This window comes from Cariama cristata, unplaced genomic scaffold, assembly GCF_000690535.1.
Source record: "Cariama cristata isolate BGI_N322 unplaced genomic scaffold, ASM69053v1 scaffold35573, whole genome shotgun sequence".
Classification (NCBI taxonomy): domain Eukaryota; kingdom Metazoa; phylum Chordata; class Aves; order Cariamiformes; family Cariamidae; genus Cariama; species Cariama cristata.
The window spans coordinates 1,626-22,616 of NW_009610736.1; the positions used below are offsets into that span (position 1 = coordinate 1,626).

General features: G+C 35.2%; 1 protein-coding gene across 1 annotated transcript; it reads left to right on the forward strand.

Moving 5' to 3' along the window:
- Positions 1–4,197: 4,197 nt before the first annotated feature.
- Positions 4,198–20,934, forward strand: LOC104159948 (glutaminase kidney isoform, mitochondrial-like). The gene is made up of 9 exons (XM_009697977.1): positions 4,198–4,251; positions 11,929–11,961; positions 12,232–12,290; positions 13,430–13,496; positions 14,054–14,104; positions 16,523–16,699; positions 17,847–17,978; positions 19,868–19,960; positions 20,788–20,934. The coding sequence occupies exons 1-9, from the start codon at positions 4,210–4,212 to the stop codon at positions 20,932–20,934; spliced, it is 801 nt and encodes a 266-aa protein (XP_009696279.1). The 5' UTR covers positions 4,198–4,209.
- The last annotated feature ends 57 nt before the right edge of the window (positions 20,935–20,991 follow it).

The following is a 20,991-nucleotide window of genomic DNA, read 5'->3' on the forward strand; positions in this document are numbered from 1 at the left end:
GCAACTTCTGCTTTCTGTGCTCAAAGACTGTAAGCCACTTGTGTGAGAAAGGCCAAAGGCCAATGATGAACAGAAAAGGTCAGAAGAACTGGCAGAGGAAAAGCACTGTCATTTGAGCTTATTAGGGGAAAGGTCTAGTTTGCATATGGTGTAATTGCATGGCAGGTTGCTAGAGCAATTATGCTAATCGTCAAGCAGTTTGAGGTAGTAAAAAAAAAAAACCCACATATTTTTCACCATTCAGTAGTGATGTCTAGTGGAGAGATTTTTAGGTAACTTCATAAATTATATTTTGTTTTGTTTTGAATTTAGATATACATGTTAAATATAGTGCAGTGTTCTATATAAAAGGTTGTTCTAGACAAGTATCTCCTTCCCACAGGAAAAACGGAGCACTGTATTGTTGAAGAATATATTTACTATTCAGAGGCTGTTAGGTGGGTTGTTTTTGCAAGAGACAAATTGTTGAATCGGTGCTAGACTTAATCAGGGTACCTCAGTTAAAGTTGAAGGGTTTATTATGACTTGCACTTTTCATTAAGGATAAAAACATGAATTTATTCTAAACTATAATGAGATGATAACAGCAGTATAAGAGACTTGCAGAGAAGCTGCATAAAAGATTTTTTAGTTTTTTTTTTTTTTTTTCTCAGTCTGAGCAGGTCATTGCCTTTATTTGATTATATATCGAGAGTGTATGTGTGTGTGTTGGTTTTTAGTGATGCGTGTTAGTTAGCTTTGCAGAGTTTGATACCTCTTTCTAAAGTCAATAGATGAATTTGTTCACCTCTGGCAAACTGTTACAATTGTAGTATCAATCTTCATTCCTTGTTGTTATACAAAGTGGAATCCCATTGCTGATGGCACCCACTGTGAGGTAAATCAGTAGTTGCTGCAGCTTTAGAGAGAGAGACCTAGGTATGACTTTCCTTGAAAATTAATGTAGCGTCAGAACCTATACATCCCTAAGAGGTGAAAAAATACCTGGGAATGGAAGTATTATTGACAGGAGTGGAAGACACCTCTTCTTTGAAATTAGCAGGAATCTTTCAGAAAGTAAGATTTCATTTAGGCATCCTGGCCCTTAGAAAAGGCCAGTGTATCTTAAGTCTGGGGAGAGGTTCTTCACTGTAGAACAGAATAGACTATTTCAGTTGGAAGAGACCTACAGCAATCATCTAGTTCAACTGCTTGACCACTTCAGGGCTGAGGAGAAGTTAAAGCATATTATTAAGGACATTGTCCAAATACCTCTTGAACACTGACAGGCTTGGAGCATTGACCACCTCTATAGGAAGCCTGTAGCTGTTGTGGCAAGATAGAAGGTTTATTTGCCAATTATAGATATCTATTTATGGGAAGTGTTTGGATAGTGTTTTCTGGTGCTATGCAGATAATAGTGAAGATTGCTTTCCTGGGACTTGGATACCCTGATAGGGTTTAGTCTGCTTAGGAGAGGCAGCAGTGGATTAATGGAAGGTCTCCTACTCAGCTCTGATGTGCTGGTGTAAGGCAGCAGTAGGAGAGACCTTTGAAGACGACCTTTTGTTAGTGTGTGGTAAGCCAGACTGCTGTACCTCCGCTTTGCTGTTAAGGCTCCCACAATGATTGTTCCTTGCTGACTCGTCAAGGGGGGAACAAAACACAACTTCATTTCAGAAGGATGTTCAGGAAAGTCCATATTTGATTTAATCAGAAGGTTCTTGCCATTCTTCATGTGAGGCCAGCACGTGGAGGTGTGTTGGTTGTAAAGTGGCCAGAACTGGTACATGTCATTAGAGATGCTAAGCAGCGAGACACAGGAATCTTCAGAGTAGAGAAAAAAGTAACCAAGAATACCTTGTGATGTTGAAGGTAAGTGGTGACATCTTCAAGGAAATCAGGTGCGACAGAGTTTCTGAGGGTATATTGTGTGCGTGGACTTACCACATTGATAAGCTTTTGAGTTGCTGAATGTTAAATAAACATTACACGGCCTTTTTATTCAAATACACATCTGATGTGGGGTTTGGGAATCTTTCTTTTTGCTTTATACTGTATGGCAGATTGAAACCATAGAGATGTGCAGAAGAATCAAGAGCAAAATATTTATAAAAATACTTTTAGAATGGGCTGTATATGATTGAGTCGTTAATGTGCTTATGGACTGGAATGATACCTGATGTTGATGAGAGGAAGCTGTAAAAAAGAGAAGCATAGATAGAGCAAGAAATGAGAGTGACAGTGTGTTCTGATCATGCATGAGGCCAGTGTTGTGTTGGACTATGTGTCCAGAGCTGGGATCCCCAGTTCAAGGAGAATATTGAAAAACTGGAGAGGGCTCCAGTGGAGGGCTGCCGAAGTGCAGCGGGTCCAGGGCACGTAACTCCCAAGGAGCAGCTGAAAGGGGAGGTTAGGGGCTCCCTTTGTGTAACTGTTCTTGGTAGTGGCAGATGATATAACAAGGGCCAGTGGCCCCACAGTGTGGCTTAGGAGGAGCACATTGGATGTTAGGGTAAACTTGGGCTCTAAGAGGAACAGGGTTGCTCGAGAGAGAGAGGATTTGCCATGTTTGGAGGTTTTCGAGACTCAGCTAGATAAAGGTATGACTGGCGTGATGTAGCCTTGGCAATAGCCTTGCTTTGCGTGGAAGGGGGGAGGAGATGACATCCAGATGTCCCTTCTGACCAGCAGTCTGTGATGGTGTAGTTAGTCATTTGACTTAGAACATCTTTGACAGATTTTTAGTCCCTAAGGAGAGACAGAGTTAGGAAGCTATGGAAATACTACTTTTTTCCTACTGAGAATCTGGTTTTAATGGAAAGTCAAATAGATTTGATCCAAGTTGCTTGAATTAATGGCACAAGTAGAACAGGGTGGTCGATATAGGTGGGTTTTAAGTACAACCAGATGAAATCAGAACAATTCCTGAGTCTGTTTCAGAGGGATAAGGAATGGTGGTAAGAACTTTAAAAATAGTATGTAGACATTAAGTTTGTATTTTAGGGAAGCTTTGCTTTTTCAGACAGAAGGTATTGGTCTTACCTGTTCACTAATAGAATAACTTGATTTTTTTAAAAAGTTCCTTTTAATATTGACTTTCTGAAAAATACTAAAAGGAACCTGAGATGATTATCTGATAGTCATAGATGGCTAAGTGCCATTCACCATGAGCAGTGTAATTTTCATGGGAATTATGTATTTATAAATAAAATATATATAAAGGTAGTGAACACTGTGTATGTTTTTAAATGAATATTTTTTCAGATTTGGAGATAAAAAAGTAACAGCAAATAAAAATATTTCAAACCTGTCACAGTATTAATGTATTGAGAATTGGTGGAGGTTTTCAGACATCAGAACCCTCAAAAATCAACATCATGGTTAAAAGGCACAGCAAAAATGTTAGTTTTAAAAAAACCAAAACTGTAGGAGGTAGGTGTTGATGAATGAAAACTTATATTTGGGAAGAGTATGACAGCTGATAAGGAAAGATTTTTTTTTTGGAAAAAGAAGGAAAAAAAAAAAAAAGAGGTGATTCATTCACATGAGCAGCCAAGAATGACTTGGAATGCAAAAATATTGTTAATATGGAGATTAGTGATAAAAAGAGGAACTTAAGTGTAGCAGGCATATGCAAGTCAATTATAAAGTAAGTTAAATTCTGGTGAGGATGAGTAAATTGTTATTTGTATTTCAGAAGCTGTCAACAGAAACCTCTTGATCCTTAAAAAGAATCGGGATTTTTGTATTCATGTACAGCAATAAGGAAATTCAAGAACTGGAATTCTTTTTTCCTTTTTAGGACCTGTTTGAACACTTTTAAAATCAGTGAGACTTGATAACTTGGAGGAAAAATTGGAAAGTCCTTTAGGTGTTGTTTCACTTGCAAATATTGCATTGATCAAACCTTGGAACACTCTAGAGGATTCAAAATTTTCAAGAAAAGAAATGATGCCAAACTGATTAATTTACTGGACTGTTAAGTAGTATTAGGCTGAGTGTGTTCTAAGCTGTAAAATACTTTGCTCAGAATTCCAAAAATTGTGTATAGTGTTAGATTATAGTATTTTAAATTTAGGATTATATTCCATGATCATAGCTTTAAATCATATGTTAACATTTATCATTTTTCACTTTCATTTTCACTGACTGGTTTTGTTTGACAAATGCGTCTTGGGATATATTTGTAATTGAAAACTTTATTTCACAGACAGGCCTCATAACCCTATGGTGAATGCTGGAGCAATTGTGATCACGTCTTTAATCAAGGTAAAAAGTTCATTATTAGTTTCTCTCAGAGTATTTTAACAGAATGTAGAAAAAGTATCTTGTACAGATTATGAACTGTTTTCATTTTATATGTGCAATATCTGATGGCAGTTTACTCATCAGCAGGTAGACAAGCTCTGATGTTTTGGAAATAGTAACACTTCCAAACAAATGCAGTATTAGACTAGCAGTTTTTCAAAATAACTTTCAGCGCAACTGAAAGACTCTCTTTTACCTTAGCATTTTTAGTTTTGTTTCCTTCTTTAACTGTCCAACACTTCATATTCTCTTGAGAGAATTGCCTCACTTGTTAAATGCTAAGAGTATGTCTGCAGGCATATACTTTATAGCACTCTGAAAGATGTTTCTGAATGTCTAATGCTGTTACATAGCATAAAGTTACAAGAGTATTTCTGGCTGTGCAGAAGAAATGGAAGATACTGTAATTTGTACAGGAGCAATGCAGCTATAGTCTCACATCAGACTTAATACTGAAATTATCTGCTATTAACATACTGTACAACTGAATTGTGTTCAACTTCCATGTTACATAGTTTCTGTTGCTATGTTAAATGTGATTTCTTAAGTGTGTTTGGAAACAGTTACTCGTATTTTGCTGAGTAAACCATAGCTGAATAGTGACTTAACATCTTTAGTCCATGATGTTGAGACTTTTTGAAAACTGTATTGTATTTTTCCTTAGAACAACTGTATATATATCTCTTGAAGTTGTAAATGGCATAAATTCCATGTAGTACCAATGTTTGCCAGATACTTTCCTTGTATTTTCTGCCTTTTTTTGATAGCCACTGGTACAAAAAACTTTTTTTTTTTTTTTTCCTAACGGTATCTGCTTAGAATTGTGGGGAACATGTCGATCCCCTGGAGTTTTGAAGTAGAATACTTAATACTGTGACTTCAAAGGTCTAAAAATCTTGTTTACAGCCTTTTTCTTGGTTATGTAGTCCATTAGCTACAGTGTGTTTCCTACCTCCTATTTCCAAATTGTTGATTTTAAAATTACTTAGATCGTGATTTTCTGTTATTTTATATTTAAAGAAGGTGTAAGAACTCCTGCTTAAAGACATTTATCTTTAATAGCTGTAGGTGAAAGAAAATGGCCTTAAGTATGACAGGTAAATTTATTCACATTTAATATTTTTTAAAGGTTGACTGAGCATTGAAATTCACTTGGATAATAGTGAATTTTAAAATCTGACTTAACACATTTGTCTGAAATGTTGAAATGTTAGTCCTAGTACAACATGCCCTACTGGTCATAAGCCAAAACACAAGCATGTGCCTCTTGTGGAAGGCACACAGTTCTTGATAAATGGTGTACTTCAGAATAGATAACATGGAGTTGTTTACTGCATGCAATTTTTGTCATATTTCTTAGAAGGTAGGGGCATTGTTTTAGCTGGGTGGCTTTTTGCTTGGTGTTTTTTGTTTTTTTGTTTTTTTTCCTGTAATGTTCTTATGAAGAGTATTGCATTGCACTAACATTTTTGCATGTAGTAACCGCATGTCTGATGGACACATATCACACTCCATTATTTGTTTTCAGTGTGATTAAACTGTAAATTATTTTATGTACTGCTTCCACTAAGATACCATTTATCATTTGAATAACTAACCAAACTAAACATATTCTGAAGAAAATTACATAGAGGGTCACAGATACAAAGTTACTTAATAGTTGTATTTTTTGTGAAATAACTTCTTTACAATCTGCAACTTAACAATATTCCTGCTAACTATTCAGTGATTTAAGTAATTCACATTTATATTTGATGTAATCTAAGAATGACTTTTTTTTCTGGAAAAGGTGACTTCATTAACCCATGTTTTGCCCTCAGTTCCTCTGCGTTCTTTCTGTTTATTTAAGGTGTTACTTGCATATCTTGAAGACTATGTATGTCTCCTAGAGTCCGAGAAAATTAAGGGATTTTTAAACATGGTTGAAATCACCATGTGTGACAGATTTGTCTAATGATGGCATGTTGATATTTCAGTGTTAACAATGGTTTTGTCTCCTTTGATATTCCTTATTTTATCTATTTCTGAGAAATTGATATAACAAATCTGTCAAAATTTACATACAATGTGCTGAATTTAGCAACTGTTAATACGCATGACCTTGCACACAACTGCCCTTAGCATCTGACACAAATTGTTATTACTTGTGGATAAGAGATGATGCTTGGAGTAATCTTTTTGTCAGAATATGTAATATGTTAACATTTTAGGGGAAAAAAGGGTTCTTATCATCACGTACCCAGTTATGACTGCCTTAAGAATTTGGCATACGCACCTTGGAACAGAGTATAGACATAAGCTGTAATGTTTAGTCCTTGCTATTCGTAATAATAATAAATAATAAAGCATATGTGCATGTTAAGTTGTACATTTGTTTGGCTTACTTAGGCATGACTGTATCATGCTTTTACCAGCTTAAATGGTTCTGCTGCTGTCATGTGCTTGGAACTATGATGTATTTACATTTTGGTGCCTTAACTCACGGCTCCGTTCTAACTGTACTTGCGTTATGCTCCACAGACTGTTCCAGCAATTTAAAGCATGTATCTACAATAAAAATGCTTTAGCAAAAGGACATCCTGTGGGCCAGTTTTAATGAAACAAAATTTTCAAAAATCCCCTGAGGACCTTTGTCCTTGTTTGTATAATTGTACAGCCATTTGCCTTTAATACTGGTTATGTAAATTACATAGTTATAACAATTTTCAAATAATTGATATCAAAAGAAAAATTGTAGTGGCAATTACAGGAGTTTGTGGAAAAGTGATATTGGATAAAATAGTAAGTTCTTCCATGTCTCCAAGGAAATACAGGCGCTTGAAAGAAGGAAGATTCAGCTCCTGTACAGATTTAGTACAGATTCAGTGCTCTCTAACCATGCAGCTTTCTGTACATCGCATTGACTGGGAAAAGTCTTTATTGCCTGTAGTATGGTTAGATCTTAATGCTTTGATCTGTTGTTTTTTCTTAAGCCTTAAACTCAATTCTCAAAATGTGTCAACTGCAGGAATATCAGTGGCTTTGTCAGCAATTGCCCACGTCCAGGTATCTGTACGGACTGGGGAGGGTAGCGTGCTAGAGGTGCGAATGAGCTGAAGAGAAAGGGTTCAGAGTGAAATATGTAGAAGGTGGCAGATGACTGTGGAAGGAGTCACCAGAGGACAAGTGATTAATCTTAAGTGATTTTTATTGTATGCTTCAAGATTCCATCTGTAGACAAAAGCTTTCCTAGTATAACAGCAAAGGTTTGAGCAAATACAGTGTATATAAATCCTCTAAGTGCTGACAACTGCATGCAGAGTCGTACGCAGACAGTGATGATAGACTTGCATATCTCCCCTCACCATGCATTCTATAGTGATGAGTCAACGTGGGAAGCATTTAGACATGTTGGGAGGCATAGCAATATTCATAGTCCTTGCAGAAAATTTGGTGTACAAGAAAATGAAAATGTTAATCTTACTGACCCTGAAAAAACTTAATTCAATGGAAGCTTTTCTTTTTTTGTATAAAACATAGAGGTGTATCCGATATACTTAAGAGATTTCTAAATATGCTGATAAATCATAAAATAAATGACACAGAGTGGTAGAAAAACCTGTCCAGCTGCGCCAAGGGTCTGTTTGCTGTCAGGATTTTAGGAAATTATATGGTTATGGTCTAATACTTGAGGGGTGGGAAAATGCATGGTTTATTGGGTTTATTTTACAATATAGTTACAATAAATAGTACAGATTTAACTTAGGTGCTTTATGCTACCCACTCCACTTATCTTTCTTGATAGACTGATGTGTAAATGTATATACATACCACTTTAAAACATGTGTTGGCGTTGTGATCTTCTCTGCCAGATACTTGTCTTTATTTTGGTGAAGTTTCTTCTGCTGGGTTATTAATTTTCTTGTAGCAACTAATTTTGGATAGAACGTATGTTCAAGTTACTATGCACTTGCCTTTTATTACAACTCAAATGTATTGGATGTTATTTGACATAAATATGTAGTAGTGATGTTTGAAATGACTTGTTCAATGGTCAAATATGCAAGTATTTGATACCTGAAGGACACAAAAATCATTCTTGCATGTATTTGAAATAGTAATAGTATTGGTGTTAGTGGGTCAAATACTGTCTATGGGAGTGTGCTCTCAGGTATTTCAGAGATGAAAATGGCACACTGAGCAGTCAAGACACCAGTTCTCACAGAACAGGCCCAGAATAACAGTAAAATTTTAAGTTTGTAAGCACGCAAAACTAAAATAAAGACATTAATAGTTAAATTAATGTAAAATGCACAAATGTAAAAAAGTGTTTTCTTGCACTCTGACATAGTGCTAAGATTTTCTTATGCCCGCCTCCCCCCGCCCCCAATGTTTTCATCACAGTATAGTGTTAGGTTATAAATTTGGCTTTAAAAAAATTCCAGAAATTAATTTTGCAATAATCTTCTATTATTAGAAGATTATAAATGTCTCATGATACAGATGTTTTTACTAGCTTGGCTTAGATTGAGAATTGAAAAATTATTTTAATGAGACACACATGCTAAGAGCCTATGTGGTTTAATCATATAAACACTGAATGTCCATCAACAAAAAGTGACTAATACTAACTTCTTTTCTAATAAATATTGTCTAATTTTGTTGTTGCAAGCTCTGGTAAGTATCCATGGGTCTCTTCTTTGCTATGTACATGTAGGCATGCAACCTATGCAACTGCTTATATTTTTCTAGTAGAAATACAAATAGTAAAAGTACCTTGTTTTTTTTTAAAAGAAAAAAAAAAAGAGAAAAAAGGGAAGATCACGAAAACCTGACACAGTCAAAAAATTCAAATTTATGATTGACAGCCATAGTGTTCATTGTGGTTTTAAGCATTTGCAAAATTGGATTGAGCTGTCTTCTGCAAGTTTGAATTTTCTGCCTATCAAACTGCTTCAATCTTAACATTTTCAATTTCATTTTCTATTCATTTAGAAGTGTTTTTTCATATGTATATACACACAAGCATGTATACAGTAAGTGTGTATATGAACATATGTTCCAGTAAATGTACTAAGTGTTTGTGGAGTTAGTGCATGGAATGTTTCCTTTGATGTTCTAGACAGGTGAATTGCATCTGAACTTAACTAAAAATGCTTAAGAAATATTGTTGCAGTGCGCCCAACCTCATAGGCTTATACAATCAAGCTAAAAATAAAAAGCACTTGTGCAAGAACAGAAGATTTCTTGTCTTTTATATTTGTTTAAACTGTGATGGAAAATTTGCTCCGTATTCTGAATGTTAGGATTTTATATTTGCAATTGAATTTTGATCATAGAATGTGTGTTGCCTCTGTGTCTCTTAAGCTTTTTAGGAGGAGCAGCATATCTGTCAGCTGCTGAAAGAGGGAAACTAATATGTTGGGATTTTTTAACCATCATGTGTATGGAAGCAAAGTTTTCTGTTTTAGTTACGCATTATGTTAAATCCCTACTGAGGTCTTGATCATATGATTACTTAGGCAAATATTTTAGGTATACAAGGAGTCTAATTTCAGTAACAGTGCTTTTGTGTTTGATATACTTGTACATATACAAGTGTGTGGAACATCAAGGACTAACAATGCATCATTTGAGTTAGCATACAGAAGATTTTCTTCCCAAAATACGAGGTTAGGTGTAAATTTTAAAAATAAACCTTTTTTATACCAAGTTGATACAGAAAAAGTTTGTGTTGAGTCTATTGGCCACCAATTTTATATGCTGCTAATAAAGCCAAGTTTTTGTTGAAGGGCTAGGATTTTTTTTTTTTCAACTGGGCAAAAAAAAGTGAAGTATTATGTATTTATATTTTTGCAGAAAGCATGATCCCTTTCTCCTTCTTTCTTTTTTTAACAAAAGAACTTGTTTCAATTTATTGTACATGTCTAACCATACAATTATCAATGCAGCATCCCATAACTAATGCTGACCCACTTTCCCAGAAAAAGATGTTCATTGTGCATTTGAAAGGTTGAAAAGGTTTTGTGGTTTAAATGTTGTTACATATTTTACAGCATTAGGATCTATGGAATATTTTGACAACTGCAACAGTTCAATGAAGTTGGTAATTTCTTCTTTTAATTATTTTTCATTGAACAGATTTGGAGTTAATTTTTTAAGACTTGTGTTCTGGTATATTATACAGGAACATTTTGATGAAATGTATCATGATTTTTTTTTTATCTTATTGCAAATTAGCTAGAGATAATTGCCTTTAAGAGTAAGGTTATTAGCCTTTAAGCATAAGCTGACCACTGGTGTATAATTTTGACAAAAGAGTGTGGTATTCCTTTCAGCTAGTGATCGTACGTGTGTGACTGCACATCCTCTTGTAGATGAGCTGATGCATGGGCTTCAGAGATTATCTGCAACACCCTAATCCACATACAGAGTGGGAAATGAGGCTGGCTTTATGCATTTCATTAAGTAAAATACTGGTTGATACAAAGCTTCAGTTTTTTTTCCCCTTCCTTCCCCATTCCCATACTAAACACAGTGCAAGTAGTTTCTTGAATTGTTTGAGGTATGTTAAACAGAATTTTGTTACCTACATAGAATATCTTTAATACTAAAATTATTTATAAAAACATCTTCTCCAGATACATTGTTTACACTTGTGTATATAATGCCATTGTTTTTTAAACTTCCTCAAAAAATTCTACTTGGCTACTTCGAAAAATTAAAAACTCCCCCAGTAGACCGTGTGCTATTTTTTTGCTTCCCACCCCTCTTTCAATGTTTTGCTGTAGGAATTTGTGAAAGGTCACCTGTCAGAGACCTGTAAAGAATTAATACATCTTTAACTGGCAGCTACTAAATTTGAGAATGTTCTTAAATGGGGGGTGGAGGTTGGGAAAGCCCCAAAATGACACCCCTCCTCCTCCCTGAAAAAACAAACCAACCAACCCTAAGAATTAAGTTTCACTAGTGTCCTTACTAAGTTGGATTTAGATTTTTTTTCCTTACATTGTTAGCACAATGATGTACTCTATAATGTGAAATTCTAGTTTTCTGTTTAATTTTTAATAGCTGGGACACTAATCAGATACTAATCAAATCAGATATTTTTGATTTAAATGCAATTATTTTCATAGTAAGGGGTAACACTTTATTTTAAGTCTTCAGTCTAAATTCTTAGTATGGGCGCTAGCCATGGAAATATTTTCATTTCAGTAGCCTGAACTTTCCTATGCTCAGCTCTGTTGGTAATATAAGAATACCTTTGGGTTACTAATCTAGAAGAAGTTAGTGTTTTCATCGTAATTATCCTGATTGTAGTTACTTTTGTATTTTTTTGCTTTAACTACTACATTTACTTATGCTAAACACATAAAGATGAATAGAGAGCACTTAAAATAAAGCATACCTTTTTCAGTTTAAATTCATTTCCAACATACAGGTGTTTGATAAGACTCAGGATTATTTAATTTAAATGATAATTAAAGATTTGCTTATCTAACACTTTAATTTTTTCATTAATATGAAATGATTGTAGTATCTTATCCTTAATTAGCCTCATTCTGTAGTTATATGCATTAAAAATCCTAATACTGTTAAGTGAACTAACTTCTTTATTATGTTAACAATTTTTGTAAATTATTTTTTCTTTTCTTACAGCAAGGAGCAAATAATGCAGAAAAATTTGACTACGTAAGTTAATGTTAAAACATTCCTTTTTTAACTAAATTCAGTGGTAAAAGTCTCAAGATGGCAAGGGAATTGCAAGTGGAATTTCAGTGATTTCAAATGTTTTGTCTTTTTATCTGTACGTGGTTGTTTAAACATTTAGTGATTTGGATTGCATTTGTATATTTGAGTTACAAGATTTAGCATAAGGTTGGATTGTAAATTCATCAGTTATAACCTTTTAATATCTGAAAAGGTTAGCATGCTTTTCCCCCTCCTCTCTGTCTCTAACAGGTGATGCAATTCATGAATAAAATGGCTGGTAATGAGTATGTTGGATTCAGTAATGCTACGTAAGTATATTTTATTTACTTAATGAAGTTAGGTGGAAAATGCCTCAACTGATAGTTGGCATACGGAGCTTCTGGCAAAGTTTAGTTATTTACATTGAAACAATCATTTCATCCCTAGTATTAGAGGGTGTCTTCAGCTTAAAATTTACAACTAAAGTTGTGCATGTCTCTGACATCAGTGTGGCTAAATCGCAGATAAAAGTGTTGGTTACCTCCTTGAAACTTCGTTATTCTTACTGCTCTGTTGGTGCTATGGCAGTGAGGGCTGTAAGCGCAACTCTTACCTTCCTGGCATTCATATTGAAAATTAAACTCGGCATGTTGATGGCTGTGTATCAAATGCTTAGAAAGCATACTTTATACAATTGGGACTCTTTATGCTTTTTCATTTCACATATTTAAATTTTTTTCTAAAACAATTCCCCTCATTAACTCAATGTGTAGCATTTAAAAAATCTTGAGAGCTTTTTGAGGCAGCCCTGGGAAAATCCTGAAGGTTCCATATAGCAGAGTTGCTTCCAGGTTGCTAGTTGGCATGCATGTGCAGAGAAGCAGAATGAGATAACTAGTGTTTTTCCTGACCTTTGTTGATGTAAAAGCGTTTACCATGGAAGGAACCAGACAGGAGAGAATTTCCTACCCTTGTATCATACACATTCCTCCTTTAGGTTTCATCCTTAACTTAGTCATCACAATAAACAATGCAGCCATCATTCTGGTCATTATCTGACTTGCAGCTTGGTCCTCGGGTTCCTCTCTAGTTTGATCAGTGTGGTCAGTGAAGGACCCTTTCACTACAGCTTATTGTGGGATGTTTCATTCCACTACGGCCTCTTCATAAACACTTCCAAGAGTAAGATCTTACACTTCTCTGCCTTATCTTTAAGTCAGCTTATGTATATGTAGGTAACCAGTACTGTGTGTATTCAGATGTCAAAGTTAATTCACTCCAACTGAGTGTACTGGGATGAGCTTCTATGGCAACTTCTGTCCTGTTAGTAGAATTTTGGGTTCAGAAGTACTGTATCCTTTACATGCGGTTTTATTGAATGACTTTATGCATCTCTGAAGTTTGGTGTTTTTTTTTAAAAAATTTGATCTATTGTGTTGTCTTTTCCTAATTTATTTTTCTTCTTAAGGTTCCAGTCTGAAAGAGAGAGTGGAGATAGAAACTTTGCAATCGGCTATTACTTGAAAGAAAAAAAGGTTGATCTCTTTTGTTTGTTGTATTTTGAACCCCACTGTGTGGTGGGGTTTTTCATGGTCTGTGAGGATTTTTAATTTATTTAATGTACAGGATGGCATAAATTATTCTAACACTGCATATGTTTTCATAATGTTACTAAAAATCCTGTCATTTAGAAAGTGTGATACTTAAGTCATTCTAATAGAACACCTGTAATCTTTTTACTTTATCATCACCATGATAATTTGTTTTAGTTGTCATAAAATGTATAGTCTGTGCTGTATAGATGAGTTTATAAGACTCCTGCATTTTGAAGTTTACTGATTTAAAATTGAAAGCTGTACTGAAAATAATACCTAACTTATTGACCTCACTGCACTGTGTTGTTTTTAAATCTGATGTGATTTAAAATTTCTACTTGTTACATTTAAATAAATATTTAATTTAAAATTTGTCTAATGTTTAATATGCTGACAAGAATATAGCTTAATTTATGTCTCTCTAAAAGTGATATTAAAACCCAAACAAAACCCCCCATAATTTTACCTTAAAGACTCTCTTTATTTTTCTTCCTCAGTGCTTTCCTGAAGGCACGGATATGGTTGCTATACTAGACTTCTATTTTCAGGTAACTGACTTTAAAATTGAGACTCATAATAGAATTTCTATTATAAGCAGTAGAAGGTGATTTGTTCATAGATATGAAGGCTTTAATGGCTTATAGTTAAACTTGTCAGCTTCTGTTAAACTCCGGAAATGAAAGATGTACTTTTGAAGTATCCAGATTTGCTTTTGTTTAGGTGATGTACTTGGGTGTCTTTATTGCTAATGCAAACTAACAATAGTCTTTAAAACACTAGTAGTTAGAAGGTTAAAATGTCTTGTATGACTTCAGCGAGTTTGACAAAATATTTTTCCTTCTTTGGGTTGCTGCTCTTTATTATACTGTGAAATACTTTAAACTCCGTGTGTAACTGAAATAGTATATGTATGCTCTGTTGTAAGCTCAAGGGTAGTGTTGTAAATGAAATAATATGAATATGTCCTCCTTTTTGTTTAATTCAGTGGTTATGAGTAAAACAATCTAGTCATATGTAGTCTCCCCTCCCCCCCCCCCCTTTTTTTTTTCCCACTTCCAGCAAGTTATTTGCAACTATCACAAAATGAGAACTTGGAAAGTGTGAGGTATTTCCTCATAAGGGTTTCCTAATGTTAAAAAGTTCACAACTCAGTCAGCTCTGCATATAGTTCTCAAGAGGCAGTTGAAGTTGTGTTACTGATTCAGTCCATCTGGGATAGTTTAAAAAAAAATAAATCCAGAGTTTAGTTCTCAAAATGAATCCGGTTTTGATTCATGAGACTTGCTCTTACTTATGCAAATTATAAACAGTATTTTTTTAATGCAAATTTGATCTGACATTTTTGTATTGGGATGCACCTGCTCTAATCTTTAGCTCAAGTGACTGTTTGTGGAGTAAGGTATACACGATTAGCCTTAGTTGACCTCTTGTTGAGCTGGAAACTAGGTGCAAGCTAATAGTCTACTCTGAACTTCTGTTATTACAGAACAATATTAATTTGAATTTACTGTCTAAACCTGCTTTTAAATGCTTCCTATCCCACTGCCTCAAGTCCTGATACGCTTCTGAGTGCAAAGCTATTCATAAGTGAAGAAATGCCCAAACTGACTTTTCTGATGTATTTTAATTTGGCCTCATTTTTGTGCATGATGTTGTCTAATTTCATGACTGCATGTCATTCTTTTTTCTCCCCTCCGCCCTCCAAAATCCCCTTTTCACACCATACTCAGAAAAAGAGCCGTTCGTACACGAGTGGCAAGTCTGTTTTCTTTTCTTCCTACTGTACAATGCTTACTTTCCAACACTCGACTCAGATTTGACTTACAAAGCTAGTTATTTCTTTTCTTTGGGTTTTCTGTAATGCTCCTTCCTCCCTTGTGTAATTGGGAACTTTCTGAACTTATTTTCCTATTATGTCTGTAAAGTGAGGATGGATTATTCTCATTTTAGAGAACTGAGGTACAAAAATGCAGGTGCTTAAACTGGGAACCTAGAAACACTTTTTTTTTTCAAAGTAGGTGATACTATGTAATACTTCATATGTTTAAAACACAGTTGCCATTTTAGATGCGTCTCTGACAATCTCTTGATTTGCAACTCCAGTTGATTGGACTAGGATGTATTGAGTTTGGCACCCGGAAAATAAGAATTCCAGGTAGTAACAACTCATGCAAACTTGGCTTAGGTAACTTCATGAAGTATCATGTAATGACTGTTTGGCAAAAGCAAGAATAGAGCACTAGTTTGTTTACTTTTCAGAGTAGCATTTCAGCTTCAGGTTGAAACCAGCTTATCTTTTGGTTTCTGCAGAAATGAGGCAGCATCAGGTGATGGCATCATATCACATTTCCTGATGTGTCACCAAAGTATGTATAGTCTGTACTGAAGCAGGGATCCTGGGAGAAACTAACGTGTGGTCGTATTATTAAGACATCATAAAATATATATGAGAGAAAGGTGAAATAAGGCTGCATCAAAAAAAATGGCATTAAGACTTGCATGTGCTAGAGTTTGCAGCTTTAAAACGTACTTTTAATAATGTGTGGGGGCCTTCTAAGGCTTAAAAAACTCCCACACATGAAACAAACTCAAATTGAAAAAAACCAGTCATTCTGTGGCTTTGCCATTTAAGCAGATGCAAAATACTGAGGTGGTTTTCCAGACCTCTTCCTCTCAAAGGAACATAAGGCGGGGGGTGGGGGGAGGAATCAAGCAGAGACACTAACCCATGAAAAATACTGGCCCAAACTATTAAGAGGGCTTACAAACAGTGTTGCTGGGATCTTTACAGTAGGAAGATTCAGACCATATTAATTGATGCTGCTAGCATCATCTGTAATGAATGTTATGCTGTAGGTTATTTTGTGAGATGTTATTTCTGTAGAGGCATATTGTTGATCCTGCTGTAGCTGGCCTTGCTTTGCTAGAAGTATCAGTTCTTATAATCTCTATTTCTTTTTCATAAGCTTTGCTCAATAGAAGTAACATGTGAATCAGCAAGTGTGATGGCAGCAACTCTGGCTAATGGTGGCTTTTGCCCAATCACTGGTGAAAGAGTGCTGAGTCCTGAAGCAGTCCGGAATACCTTGAGTTTAATGCATTCCTGTGGCATGTATGACTTTTCAGGGCAGTTTGCCTTCCATGTAAGTAGTTTTCAGATGTTAATTATAGTTGACCAGGAAGATTAATCTGTGCTATTGATTTCCATGTTCCAGGGCTTGCTTGCTTGCTTCTTGGGAAGGAGAGAGGGTGTTACTTGAAATGTTTAGAAATTGAACACACCATATGGGAAAATCGAACCTAGGTTTCATGGCACTACTAGTGCAACATACCTTATAGCACTTAACTGTTCTCTGCCACTTAGTATTTTGGAATCCTTTTCATGTCAAAACATAAATACTGTCCCTTAAGAAAGGCTGTGCATAAGAGAAACAGGTCATGATGCAGATGTAATTGGAAACAGCATAACTGAAGCAATCCTGCTATGTAGAAGTATAGTATAGCTCAAAGCCCTTGCAGACAGTTGCTTTTTCTTCACTAACTCACTCATGAATTGTCCTCATGTGTTGTAGAAGTGGTTGCCATACACAGCATGTGTACCGTGCTTCTGTTTTCCAGCGGAATGTTTCTTATACATAAATATTTCAAGATATACTGCATCTTGTTTGTGTTTTCAGCATTTCATTTTGAGCGTTTTTAGTTTTTCCTTATTGCATACAAGTAAAATTGATTATGATGCTGTGCATGATCTAAATGTGATTGCTTACACGGCTATGAGGATATGTGACATGTTAGTTCCTATTGGAAAAAAGGAATACCTTTATCCAGATTGTAAATAAGTAGGTTATTGTGTGATTTCATGGACAGACTATTCTGTTTTCTTCGGGTTTTTATTTCTTACCTTTTCCAGTCAAGTTTGGTTTTTTTCTGTGTATAGCTTTGTTCTACTACCTTGTTGCAAACTGTTGATGACAGATACACTTATGTGCTACTGCTTAGTCATAATTGCTTTTTTATAATAGCTTTAAATTATCTTTTTCACTGTATTACTGACTCTGTGTTACTGAGAGCAAATAACTTTATGATCGCGTACCTCAGATTGCCACAAACTGTTCGTCAGGTTATTGTCTGTCTAAAAGAGATAAGTAGGAATGCTTTCTCACCTTAAAGTGCTTTCCAGATCTACATTTTATAAATGCCGCATAATAATCTTCAGCACAATGCTAATGCATTGTGTTACAATAGTGAAGAATGTTTGCAGAGGATAGTAATTCACTAATTACTCCATAGGTTGGTCTTCCTGCAAAATCTGGAGTTGCTGGTGGGATTCTTCTGGTTGTCCCTAATGTCATGGGCTTGATGTGCTGGTCACCTCCTTTGGACAAGATGGGCAACAGCGTTAAAGGAATTCACTTTTGTCATGTAAGCAGCATTGTCTTTAGTGAGAGTTGTTTGTTTGTTTGTTTTTTCCTTTTGCAGCTGATGTTTACTGAGCTTCACTTAGTATAGCTGAGACCTAAGTGAATTAAATAGTGATTTGTTACTCTTGGGATATATAGCAAGTTTCATCTGATCTAAGGGTGAAAGTCCAAGAAGAGGCATTTGCATTTTAGTAATAAATAACACTTTAATTCAGTGACCATTAAGAAAATATGATGCCAGAAACACTGGAGAAATCTATTGTGGAAAGGCTTTGAAAAGGAACACTTCATGAAGTAATGAGAGAGCTGCTGTCTTGTACACTGCATTAGAAGCTGTAGAGCTCTATTTACAGTCGTCTTTTCCTCTCCAGTCATAAAGTAAACAATTTTCAAAACATTGGAAATGCAAATCTTATTACATTACAATCTTTTTCTTTTATTGTATTGAAATATTGCTGTTCTGATGTATTTTTTTAAACCAATTCTTGTAAACAGTTGGAGATAAAACATGTCTTCATAGATCAGACCCAGTTGTTGGGGAAGCTCTCCCTCGCTTCCTCTCTTGCTTTTGAAAGGGCTGTGGATAGTCTGCTGAAAGCAGCATTAGAAGCAGAAGAGATTTTGTAGAGTACTTTGTAATGATTAATAAAGATGTTTTGTTGGAAAGGAGAATGTAAAAAATGTTGTCTTCCTTTTTTATTTTCTCCCTAAAACTAAAGAAAATAGTAGGGTATAGGGAGCCCCACAGGAAATGTGAGATTATTAGTAATGCTTTAGAAGCTGAAGGCATAACTAGGTGCTCTTTTTTTTTTTTTCCCCCCCTTTCCCCCTCCTCCTTTTTTAAATAGTGATGGTAGTTAAGCTGCAGTGATACTAGTTTGGATGGACTTCAAGTCCTAGGGTAAACACTTTTATGACTAGTCTTCGCTTAGCTTATTGACAACAGCATGGGATTTACAGTATGCAAGGATTTAGTTCATGTGGATGAGCAGCAGTTAAAACTTTTCATGCTTCTATTTATCTAACATCTGTACAGCTGCAAATTAAGAGTACTAAGAAGTTGTTAATTCTAGTTTAAATAGTTTGAAGTTTCATATGAAATCATAGAATGATAGAATGGTTTGGTTAGAAGGGACCTTAAAGATGATCATGGGCAGGGACACCTTCCACTAGACCAGGCTGCTCAAAGCCCCATCCAACCTGGCCTTGAACACTTCCAGGGATGGGGCATCCACAGCTTCTCTGGGCAACCTGTTCCAGTGTCTCACCACCCTTATGGTGAAGTCTTGATAATAGTCTTGATAATTTAAATATGAAATCATAGAACAGTAGGTAGGTGAAGGATTTCCTGCATTTATTCTGTGTTATAATGAAACCTGACCTAAAAACTGATAGGTGATCATGGCATACAAGTAACATGAATGTAACATTCTCTTTTAAAAATACAAAAATGTAGTAAAGTTATGTAATTATAACCTTTCGTGTTGTAATTCAAACTGAATTAAAATCCTTTATGTCACACATTTTTCTTATTTCATCCTTTTGCTTGAAGTTTTATGTACTAGACTAGCCCAGACTATTTTTCCTGTTCCTGAAATGTTTCATACAGCTGGAGTAGAAATATATTAAAATAGATATTTTGCAAATTGCTACTTGTTTTGTACTTCTTTTAAGAAGGAGTTTAAAGGTGTTACTAGAAGTTAATCATATCATCGTATTATGTTCAAAGGACCATACAGACATTGGTATTGATTTATTAAATAAGCTTCTCTTATTACTGGTTTAAGTACTAGGATATGACGTAAAATATAAGTGATAGTATTCTTATAATCTCATATGCATTTGACTATCATATGCAAATAATAATGTATGTTCTCTAAATATTTGCAGGATCTTGTTTCTTTGTGCAACTTCCATAACTACGATAATTTGAGACACTTTGCAAAAAAGCTTGATCCTCGCAGAGAAGGTGGCGATCAGCGGGTAAGTTGATACATGTGTTTAGTGAGTATTCCTTGTAGACCTAAGAAGAAACGTGGAAGGTTCTTCTCTGTATGACGTGTATTGCATCAAAGCTTTCAGGTAAAGTAGTTAGTTTACGTTATTAGTGGACACTTAACCTGGGTGGACCACTCTATGCAGAGTTTTGTGTAGTAGAATTTCATATTAGATCTGTAACTCCATTTCATGCAGTTAATCTCCTTTGCTAGACTAAGTATTATGGTATCTGATAAAAGTTGCAAAGAGTCTTACTTTACTGGTTGCCTTTAATAAAGATTTGACCAGCTGGTGGGCTTAACCTTTCTGTTCTGTGCTGCCATGCATGAGATGTATGTTAAGCATTTTTTTCACTGTGATATCTGAGACTACATGACTTGCTGAGAGTTGCACAGGCAGTGAGTTCTGGCACTATAGTGCTGTAGACAAGTGCCCGTTACTAAGGAAGTGGTATAAGCCATGTCTGAGAAGGAACTGAATCCGCTCCAGATACTTGTACAAAAGATAAAAGTATGAGGCTGCTTGAAATAAGGAAAACCTCTTTGCTTTTATTACTGTTAATGTTTTAACTAAGGCATGAACATTTCAGTAGGAGAAGATATAGTAGAATGATTTTGAAAGTGCTTCTATTTGCGTGTACACATCTAAAAAAATACCCAATTTGGAATTGGAATTTTTTATAACTGGAAAAGGGAAAATAACAGTTTATGTGAAGAGGTGAAAAACTTGAGTCTGTTAGCATTGACTGCGAGTATGGATTTTTTTTTCCTTCAAATACACTAATAAATAATGTATGTTGCTTGAACAACTAGCATTCCTTTGGACCAATGGACTATGAGAATCTCCAGCAAGAACTTGCTTTAAAAGAAACAGTATGGAAAAAAGTGTCACCCGAATCAAACGAGGACATCTCCAGAACCGTAGTGTATAGAATGGAAGGTCGGGGAGAGCAAAACTAAATGAATGGGTTCTAGTTTCATTAAATTCTTCATTTAAAAAAAACCCTCAAGCATCTC

Excerpts from the sequence above, each read along its gene's own strand:
- LOC104159948 (XM_009697977.1), top strand. The coding sequence starts at position 4,210 with ATGGTGAATGCTGGAGCAATTGTGATCACGTCTTTAATCAAG. Across the intron at positions 11,962-12,231 it reads ATGCAGAAAAATTTGACTAC|GTGATGCAATTCATGAATAA; the intron begins GTAAGTTAATGT and ends TGTCTCTAACAG. Across the intron at positions 17,979-19,867 it reads AAGGAATTCACTTTTGTCAT|GATCTTGTTTCTTTGTGCAA; the intron begins GTAAGCAGCATT and ends AAATATTTGCAG.